Here is a 10,194-nt window from a genome sequence, read left to right on the forward strand (position 1 = left end):
GAGCAGGGCACAACGCAAGCCTACCTCCATCTGTCAATGAAATCTCAGATCTCACCCAAATACAGTGTTGTACACAGTTCATGAATTACAGGGCACAGAAGCTGATGTTGGTAACTTCTGGAAAAGTGAATATGGCTCTCGAAAAACAACCCAACCAACCAAAAAAGCCATAAGCCCCTCTAAATTTCTAAAGGCTTTTAAAACCAATTTGTTATAAAAATAATAATCCAGGAAGTATTTTGTGGTAAGAATATTTTATATATTTTTTTTTACACTTTTAACACTTACAAAAACATTCAAACAAAAAAATTAAATAACTTTGGAAGCAGAACAAGTCCTTCTGCCTACACACATACAACAATTCCGAGCTGTTGGCACAAAAAGTAATCCACATTCATAAAACCCTTACTACTATATCAAACATAAGTTAAGTAAATCATAGGCACTAGTTTATCAAATCCGTATTTCCACACTTCTGCAGTAAATCTCTAAACACAGAGCCCCATGATTTCCTGATATCAATAAACTGGTAACGCACAAAACAGTCTATCTTCGCAGGAAGTCGTTCACTGTATTTCAGGGGGAGAACAGCAGAGAAAAGAATCCTTATAAAACTTAAGCTGAACTTACCCAAGTGATGAATTACTTAACTTAAGGAAAGGTACATAACAGTTTGATGCAGCCATGGTAAAACCCCCAATATCGTCATCTAAACTGACTTTAGAAATTTAAAAGTCAATCAAGCATTTGATAAAATCCACCAATTAAAATTCACCTTTTTTCAATGAAGACTGCAGCATTGCTTTGTAAAACACTGAAAAGTTAAAATTCGAGCTTTAGCGAGAATATGCGCATTTGGTCTAGTCCTCTCTTCTGCTTAATGGTGACATGAGATACTAACTGACAGCCATTATCCGTGCCAGCGAAGGACGCAAGGCTAGATTGGTGGTATGTACTGGTCTACTGGTGCAAGGTAGTTTCTTTACCCGTGCTGAAATCTTACTGAATTACAGTATATTCGAAACCCTGACTTCAAAGTCTCAGCACAGATCTTGGTCTGGAGTGTGAAGTCATTCATCAACCCAAATTTTGCGTGAGTAATCAGAGCTGCAAATTAGTCTCCACTCCTTCCTATTTGGCTTCTTCCAAGTCAAGTAGTATTGCATGGCTTTTCATCCAGGAATATGTTAATGCTGGCCTAAAATTCAAGTGCTAGAATTTCAGGGTTAGTTATCCTCTTAGTGGTGGGAGTCAAAATACACCAGCAGTTCCAAACTCAGATACTAACGGGGTTGAAGGCTACCTACCGTCCAATCCAACTTGTAGTGTTCGCCAGTCATTGCACAAAGGATATACCATTCACATTCTCTTACTTCATCAACTGTACATCCAAAATACTGAAAAAGCTTCAAAGAAAATCCCTTCCATTTAACTAGTCCCACCCAATACAACTGTAGTTACAAATGTTTGCATGATGTCTTCCAAAACAGAAAACAATGGTTCAAATGCTAATCGTATGAATGAGTTGTTCTGAGCAAAATGCATTAGAATAAGTCAGAGCCACCAGAGGAATTTAACAGCTTGTAAACAGACATAGCAGGTTTCATACTCTGTTACCAGTAATGTAAGATACACGTATGTAAGGCAAAGTACATATTTAAACACACTTACATGGGCAATATCTTCTGTAAAAATATTTACAATTTAAAATAAACCAATTTAAGAAATGGATGAAAGTAAAAAAATAGGATACAGAAAACTCCCTCATACCATGGAACATCACCTAAATGAATATCATTTGGCATCAAGAGTCAACTCATTACCTTAAAATTTGTATGTTACAAGTGCATAGTTGTGTTTCCTTCTCCTTAACTATCAGCATTTACAGTTGCTCCAGGCTGCAAGCATAGTGGTATTGTATTAGAACAAATTAACATTACAACTTGCTCTTTCCTTTTTAAGGAAACCTGCTATAAAAAAAGTTTTTCCCAAATAGCGAGCCATGTGATAAAAATGTGGCTACAATAGCAAAGGCCATCTTTCCTGAGCCAGGAACTTCAAGGTTAGAAAGATTGTACAACTGATACTAAGCCCTTTTGGCAATCAAACATATAAGAGCATGTAAAGCTGATCATCAACATAGGAAAGATGCAATCTATACTATTGCATTTGTGTGTCTGCTACATTCAAACCTTTAATGTTAATAAAAGCCATGGCTACTAATTACTGTTCTGCCTAATCCTCCAGAGGAACTTCTGATTCTTTCTGAAGGACGTACGTACCACTTTCCCCAATGAAAATCTCATACAATTGTTAAAAGCAATGTTTCACTAGCACTGTAGCAGTCTGCAATCAGAGTATTAGCTCTGATTAACATAGCCTTGTTTCAATAGTAAATATTCACCAATCTTTCTGCTGAATTAAAACGGGCTGAAAATGAAGTTTTGGACAATGTAAGTTGACTGTTATACTTGCTGTTTTTCAAGATGGGCATTTCTTTGGCATTCGTTAGGTTTTTGCCCAGACATTGGCCACTGTCATAAATGCTCATATTGATACACCTTTAGCAAGCAAGAAAAAAAACCCAGAACTGATAGCAATTTAATGTAGAAGTGATTGTATGATCACCAAACATCTGATGTTAGATGTCATTAAAGTGCTGCTTTATAATCTCTGCCAGTTTGTGCTAATTAGAGACAGAGAGGTCTGGAATTTTTACAAATCCCAAAAGTCACATCTGAACAGTTTGTATAATCAAGCTGTCTTTAGCCTGGTGAGGAAGCATCCATGAGCACTGGAACTTTGCATTAAGCTTTGCAGTTCAGTAGCAGCCATCTTTCCAACTCTCGTCTTTCACGTTGCCATAGGTTTTGGGAGTGGGTAATGATCTAAAATAAAATGAGATATTTTTCAGTTTCATACATAACTGCTGAAATCTCCATCTACAATACATAAGAATTTAAACATTTTATAAATAATTGAAATATACACTTCACTCATTTACTTCTCTGCAATATAGTTTACTTCAGATAAACCCCAAAGTATTTTCAGTTTCACGTTCTGTGTTGCATATCTTGGCAACTACCATGTCAGAAAAACATCTGCATAAACAGAAAACTTTTTGCTATTATACTCTGTGAGAATACAAACTTAATCTGCTGCCATCTAAAAATATGCCTTTTTGTCAGTGATGTATAAACAGTGAAATCCTTGTTTAGAGTATTACATTTTGCTTACATCAAAATCTTGACATTCATAGATGCTTCATTATTGCATTGTGTACAGATACTGCATTATGTACGTAAACTTTCAAGAAAAAATAGCTGTATAAGTTTAATAAGTGAAACACTTTTCTATAAGATAAGTTGTGATTTGGACAACCACACTTCGCTACTATTAAGGACTTCCTGTCAAACACAACTGCTTTTTATTACACGAAGTTTCATACTGCTGAGAGTGCAGACTCGGAGTGCAAAACAGTCAATATGTGACAGTCACTTGTCATTCCCCTGCCAAGCACTCATTGCAGAACAGAACTCCTCCACTTTGCCATTTACTGCTGTTTCATCTTTTCTGCGGTACTGAAGACCAACTGTTTATCCTTTCTGTTTAACGGGATTCTTAATATTCCTCATGGATGACTGCTTCTTTACGTCAGTTGGCTTCCACTTGATACCTTCAGTGAAAATCCACATTAGCATGGCATTAAGAGCACATATTCTAAATTATGCATCGCTTCCTTCTGATTCTCCTGAAGACAAATTGTCCATATGTGTAGCCTTTCCAGTTAATATTTAGTCTCTCTTTTGGTTGTTTTCCAAAGCACTCATACATTAAGCAACTTATACAGCTGAGTGCTAGCACAGAGGTTATATTTGAGCTGAAAATTCTGTTTTGTCCTGTGGGTTAACTGCATTTATTTTTATGTTACATTTAGCAAGTGCTATGGATGCCTCCTCCATCCTGATGTGTCTTCCCTCCTAAAGTTTCTAGCTGCCCAAAGAGAGAAACTGTTCTCACCATGGTACCACTGCTTGACATATGGATTACAAAAGGAACTGCAATAGTTCTGACTTCAGAACGTGTCACTCAGTGGTACAATTTAATTTTCAGTTGCCAGCTATATTTTGATGACTTTTTACCACATGCAGACCAATTTTTATTGCCTTCTCAGCCCAGACTAAGACAACTCTTTTTAGAGTTCAGTATCTTTTGTTATTCACTTCACTTTCACTCCTTCACCTTCACTCTCTAACTCGAGAACCTTTTTCTCTTGGTTTTGCTTTAAACCTATTTTGGAAAAACAGTCAAATTCTTCACGTAGAGGTCTCCATTTCCATTCTAAATACCTTGAGACCAAAATAAGAATTGCAGCACAAATACACAATGTACAAAATTCATTATGAAAACTTCAAACTGAGACTGCCCTGTCACATACTCACCTGCGAACAGGCTGTGCAAGTTTGCTACGAGGCACTGGGATGCCCCCTGAAGAAGGGGCACTGGGTCTGGGCAAACCACTCCTCATCCCTGCTGTCCCTGCCGGTCTGGTAAGAGTAGTACTGTTAATACTGCTGGCAGGGCTTGGCAAGCCTGAACTCTGGCCTGCAAGAGGCCCTGGTGAAGAACTACTGTGTGTCAGCTGCATGGCTTCTGGAGAAGCAACTGAACCGGGTCCATGGTTACTAAATGCTTTCACTGGTTGTCGGAGAGCTAGGGGAGATGGTGCTGCAGGTGAGCGGAATTTACTTGAAGAAGGTACTGGAAAATAAAATACAGAAGTAACTTTCAAGCTTAAGTTACAGTATAACTGAAATTAAAAACAGGAAATTACTTAATGTGAAAATTCAAACAATATGGAATGTATAATGGAATACAGCCAATCGAGCAGCAATGAGAAACAGGAATTCAGATGTCCTCTTTTTCATGTGTTTTTGATATCGTAACTCTAATGCCCCATTTGTTTATTACAAATATTTATTTTTCTGCATTTATAAGTAATACTAGTCAGGCTCTAAGCATTATAACAGTCAAGTCAAAAGAAACAGAGGATAACATATTTGTTAAGAAATTTAGCTGCTTCAGAAACTCGTGAACCTAACTACCATCCCTGAAAAAACACGCTGAATACAGGATTCTAGTGTGATACAGTCTTTAAATAGATTCAAAGTATGTGTCAGCTTTCAGTGATGAAATTCTGAGCGCAGAGCATCTTAATGTTTCTTTTATGCTCTTCTCTTTAACCAAATCCATTGAATTAAACTTCACCTAAAGATATGGTCATGTCCCAGATTTATTGGCTGACGGGGGGAAAAAAGATAAGGTCAGCCGACCCCCAACACCAAAGAGATGAAGGTGCTGCTATGTAACTTCAACCAGACAACTATAACAATTTATAGCCGCCGCCTTCTTACAAACATTATCTAAATTATCAGTATAACTAATATCTGAATTCAAATACTCTGTATCTGAGTTAGTATGTGAAATATAGTTCTCTATCAAGTCCCTTCTGGGAAAGGTTAATAAGCCAGTGAAAATACATTTAGAGGCTTGGACTTACAATACAGCACATTGTCTATGCAACAAGGTGCACATGCAAATGTACCCCACTAACAATTTATTTTTGTACGATATATCTATTTTACTCAATGCTATTAATGCAACAGCAAGAATTCTTATTTATTATATACTCCGGAATTACTTCTGAATTTTAGTAGACAGCTAGCAGTGAATGACAACTGATCCTCGCAGCAAAAATACTGACAAAAAGACTACTCAACAGTTCTTTGATAATGCCAAACCTTAAGCACAATTCTTCATGAGTATGAGAAATATTTTCAAAATATGCATAATGTATCACTAAACAGAATACTTAAATTAATCCATCATCTTAATAATTAAATGGTATTTCATCAGCTTTTCAAACTGATTAGGGTAGGTCAGTAACAGTCAACAATCAGGAAAGTAAAACAAAATCACGTTTACATTTAGTGAATTTGCATGAACTTATTTCCTCCACTAAATAAACTTTTTTACACAGAGACCTAAGTTCAGTCCTCTTTGACAGATGCTTTATATAAAGAAGATGGTCCTTCACATGGCTTTTATTATCATTTTACAAGGTATATCCACTAAGAGCATGAGGAGTGAGAGAAGGGACAAGTAATGACAGGGTACAGAGGAAGTGGTGGTTTTCAGGTTGTATTTTGAAGCCATTCCTTACAGGGCATGTCTAGGAAGATGATTATGTGCCTCACTGAAGATGTGAAGTGGATCTGATTCTTTTCCGGATTACCCAAGAGGGCCTTTCCACTGATAGCGATATCAAACACAGCATGAAGCCGCTCATGGGAAAAGCTGACAAAAAAGCTGGCAGAGATGTCAACGATACATGACAGTTGGTAAGTATCGAGGAGAATAAATAAAAACCCTTAAAATAAAAACCTTGGCGTCAAGCCAGAGAACGGATTAAGGAAAGCATTAACAGCAGAATGACTGGACAAGAAGAGCAGTGAAGTGCTCCTAGAACTAAGATAGAATACATATTAGAAGTTTTTAAAATGTGACATTGCCTGTAACGTTGGTGCAATCGAATCTGCAGAATTTCGAAGTGATTCTACACTGTAAACATAGGGAGCTTTTATCACTGAACTTCTCATTACACCACTTGTTTGGAACACAAACACAGCATCATGTTAGCAACTGACCAACAGAGCAGTGCCAGTGTATAAAAACTGAATATAGCTTTGAGCCTCTTACAGGCACAGCAGGGAAAAGGTTTTTAGGTATAGAATATAAGCAATGAAAAGTTGTAACTGAATAACGCTTGTCACATTCCCAGTGAAAGTAAGCATCCAGTAAATTAGCCCTCTCCATTCTCTCCAGTTTTCTGTTGACCATATTTTACCATGCTTCCAAATAGAGCTGTCAATTCATAAAACATTTCCTGTCAGCACAGCACTGCAAACGTTGCTGAGAGCTGTATTCATTCTTGTACATAAAGGAATGAATTGTCTTCCAGTGTGCTGTGATCTCCAAAACAGTCCACATGATGCAATCTCTGGCAAACTGCCTAATAATTCTCCTCTACTTATAAAGAATTTTGTCTTAGAGCAGTTTTAGATATTTATAAACTCAGTTTGGCCTATTTGTAAGACAGATCACAAAGAGTGAGGTACTGCCTTAGTCAAAGACTGTCTGATAATTGTATACTGTACTGGTTCTGGCTGGGATAGAGTTAATTTTCTTCATAGTAGCTAGTATGGGGCTATGTTTTGGATTTGTGCTGGAAACAGTGTTGATGATACAGAGGTATTTTTGTTCTTGCTGAGCAGTGCTTACACAGTCAAGGCCTTTTCTGCTTCTCACACCACCCCACCAGCGAGCAGGCTGGGGGTGCACAAGAAGCTGGGAGGGGGCACAGCCGGGACAGCTGACCCCAACTGACCACAGGGATATTCCATACCGTATGATGTCATGCTCAGCATCTAAAGCTGGGGGAAGAAGAAGGAAGGGGGGGTGGACGGGACACATTCGGAGTGATAGCATTTTGTCTTCCCAAGTAACCGTTAGGCATGATGGAGCCCTGCTTTCCTGGCAATGGTTGAACACCTGCCTGCCGATGGGAAGGAGTGAATGAATTCCTTGTTTTGCTTTGCTTGCATGTGCAACTTTTGCTTTACCTGTTAAACTGTCTTTATCTCAACCCACAAGTTTTCTCACTTTTACCCTTTTGATTCTCTCCCCCATCCCACCAGGGAGGTGGGGGGGAGTGAGTGAGCGGCTGCGTGGTGCTTAGTTGCTGGCTGGGATTAAACCACAATATATATCCATGTGCAGTATTGAGCTGATCCATATTTAATAAAAACACGTAAACGTGTAAGGGTAGAGCTTAACAAACTTTACGCAACTCTATCTCCTTAGAAACTAAACAACTAGAACCAACTACAATTAAAACATCTGGCAACAATAAAAATAAATGGCACTGTGCAGTCACGACATTTAGATTTCCCACCCTCTCTGGATTCTGTCCTGGATTGTGGGCAGGGAGCAAGAGATCCCCACCTGAAAGTAGGATGCTGTTAAGCTACAACCTTATCTGGCTTGCACTCCAAGGCCAGCTACTGCACACTGACTTGAAACCAGAATAAATTCGATGCAGTTAAATCATAACCATCATGATGAGATGATTCAGACTGATACGAAAGAACAGATGAGGTAAAATGACGGGAATCAACAAACTGTTCTGTCATCTCAGTACAAGACAGACACGGACCTGTTGGAGTGGGTCCAGAGGAGGGCCACAAAAATGATCAGAGGGATGGAACACCTCTCCTATGAAGAAAGGCTGAGAGAGTTGGGGTTGTTCAGCCTGGAGAAGAGAAGGCTCCAGGGAGACCTTATTGCAGCCTTTCAGTACTTAAAGCGGGCTTATAAGAAAGATGGGGACAGGCTTTTTAGTAGGGCCTAGAGTGATGGTTTTAAACTAAAAGAAGGTAGATTCAGACTAGATATAAGGAAGAAATTTTTTACAATAAGGGTGATAAACCACTGGAACAGGTTGCCCAGAGGTTGTAGATGCCCCATCCCTGGAAACATTCAAGGTTAGGTTGGACAGGGCTCTGAGCAACCTGAGCTAGTTGAAGATGTCCCTGCCCATGGCAGGGGGGTTGGATTAGGTGACCCAAACCATTCTGTGATTCTATGATCTGACTGATACGGGATTGCTGTATAAGCCTTAACAAATCTGTTACAGTGAGGTAAAGAGTTCGTTATTTGAATGTATTTTGAACTGTTCTACACAAAGTGATAAAAAAAGCCAACATCTGTGTGTGAAAGGTGTCAAGCTACGTAGTGAACAGTATTTTAAGAAACTAAACCCAATTGTTGCTTATAGTTGTTTATTCTTTTGAAGCAAAAGTCAGTTCATTACTGCATAATGCTTCTATACTTGTGAGAATCTCAGATCAGAAGCAAGAAAAATCAACACATAAAGGCCTATAAAATAGCAAATAACGAAAGGACATGCTGGGTCCTCATTTGCAGTGAGGAATGACAGCAGCTATAAACTGGAATACGTAACTGGCAGTGCAACATGTTCTCTAAGGTTTAATAAAATTTTACGAATAATATAAACTCAAAGAGAAGTTAATTTTCTGTACACTTCCACAGCTCCAGACTAGGCCATATACCTAACCTAGTAAGTGTTCCAGACATCCAGATGAAGGTAAAGGCATGGCCAACTGGAAAGACAGCACAGAAAGCTTTGCAGGGGAATCGAGACGGTGGTCTTATGCCAAAGCAGAACATTGAAAGAACTTTTCTCCATTTGGTATGGAATATTATGAAGACTTGGAAACCTCCTATTAAGCCATGTGAATCTGTTTCAAAGTCATTATACTTTGCTAAAACTTTCTGCATGGAATTAAGTTGACTCAAAGAAGTTAGCATTGTTAAATCACTGAGAGGAAGACGTGTTTTATCAGCCACCCTCATAATCCTTAAGGATTCTAGCATATATAGAGTTTATGAACTGGTCTCAAGTGAAATATGATCTTTAAAATGAGATCTTCTAGATTGTAATAGACAACAGGACCAACTATGCTTAAAACCAAAATCAATTTCTTGTTTTATCTTAGTAGTGAAATTGAGGCAGTGTCACATACAAGGTTGCCAGAATTAATTAAAAATCAGTTAAAACTTGTCGACTTGAATTAGAGGCTCAACATATTTCATTTTCTTCTCAAAAAGAAGCAAACTTCAGCCGTTAGCGAACTGGAATATTATATACAATAGTCTAATTCCTTGAGAAAAAAATACAAATCTAAGTTACTGTATGTTGGGGTTAATCTTCCAGTTTTGAGAGGAAAAGAGAAAGTGCAAGTATGTGCACATGTATGCGCAAAACAAGTTGATATTCTATGCTCATCTTTTCAAGGATAAACACGTTAGCTTTTGTTTCCAGCACAAAGGATCATATTTTCACTTGTCTGCATATTTTTTCACAATCAAAAAAAAGAAAATTTTTTACAATTTGTTTGAAAAAACCCTGTATTTTACAATTTAAAAAACGCCTATCCAAATGTAGCCCTAATGAATATGAATTCAGGAGTCTGCTTTTCTAATCCAGATTTCCTGATTAATGCTTGAAGTCACCAATCTTTGGTTTTTATCTCAAAACCCAATTTAATACTT

General features: G+C 38.0%; 1 protein-coding gene across 1 annotated transcript in view; it reads right to left on the minus strand.

The window, feature by feature from the left end:
* Nucleotides 1–258: 258 nt before the first annotated feature.
* SLAIN2 (SLAIN motif family, member 2) overlaps nt 259–10,194 on the minus strand; it is a 27,024-nt gene continuing 17,088 nt past the window's right edge. The window contains exons 6-7 of the mRNA XM_009335156.1: nt 4,443–4,761; nt 259–2,888 (exon numbers count right to left, since the gene is read on the minus strand). Coding sequence (XP_009333431.1) covers nt 2,822–2,888; nt 4,443–4,761 — 386 coding nt within the window. The 3' untranslated portion in view covers nt 259–2,821. The remainder of the gene's footprint in view (nt 2,889–4,442; nt 4,762–10,194) is intronic.

This window comes from Pygoscelis adeliae, unplaced genomic scaffold, assembly GCF_000699105.1.
Source record: "Pygoscelis adeliae isolate BGI_AS28 unplaced genomic scaffold, ASM69910v1 Scaffold21, whole genome shotgun sequence".
NCBI classification, from domain to species: domain Eukaryota; kingdom Metazoa; phylum Chordata; class Aves; order Sphenisciformes; family Spheniscidae; genus Pygoscelis; species Pygoscelis adeliae.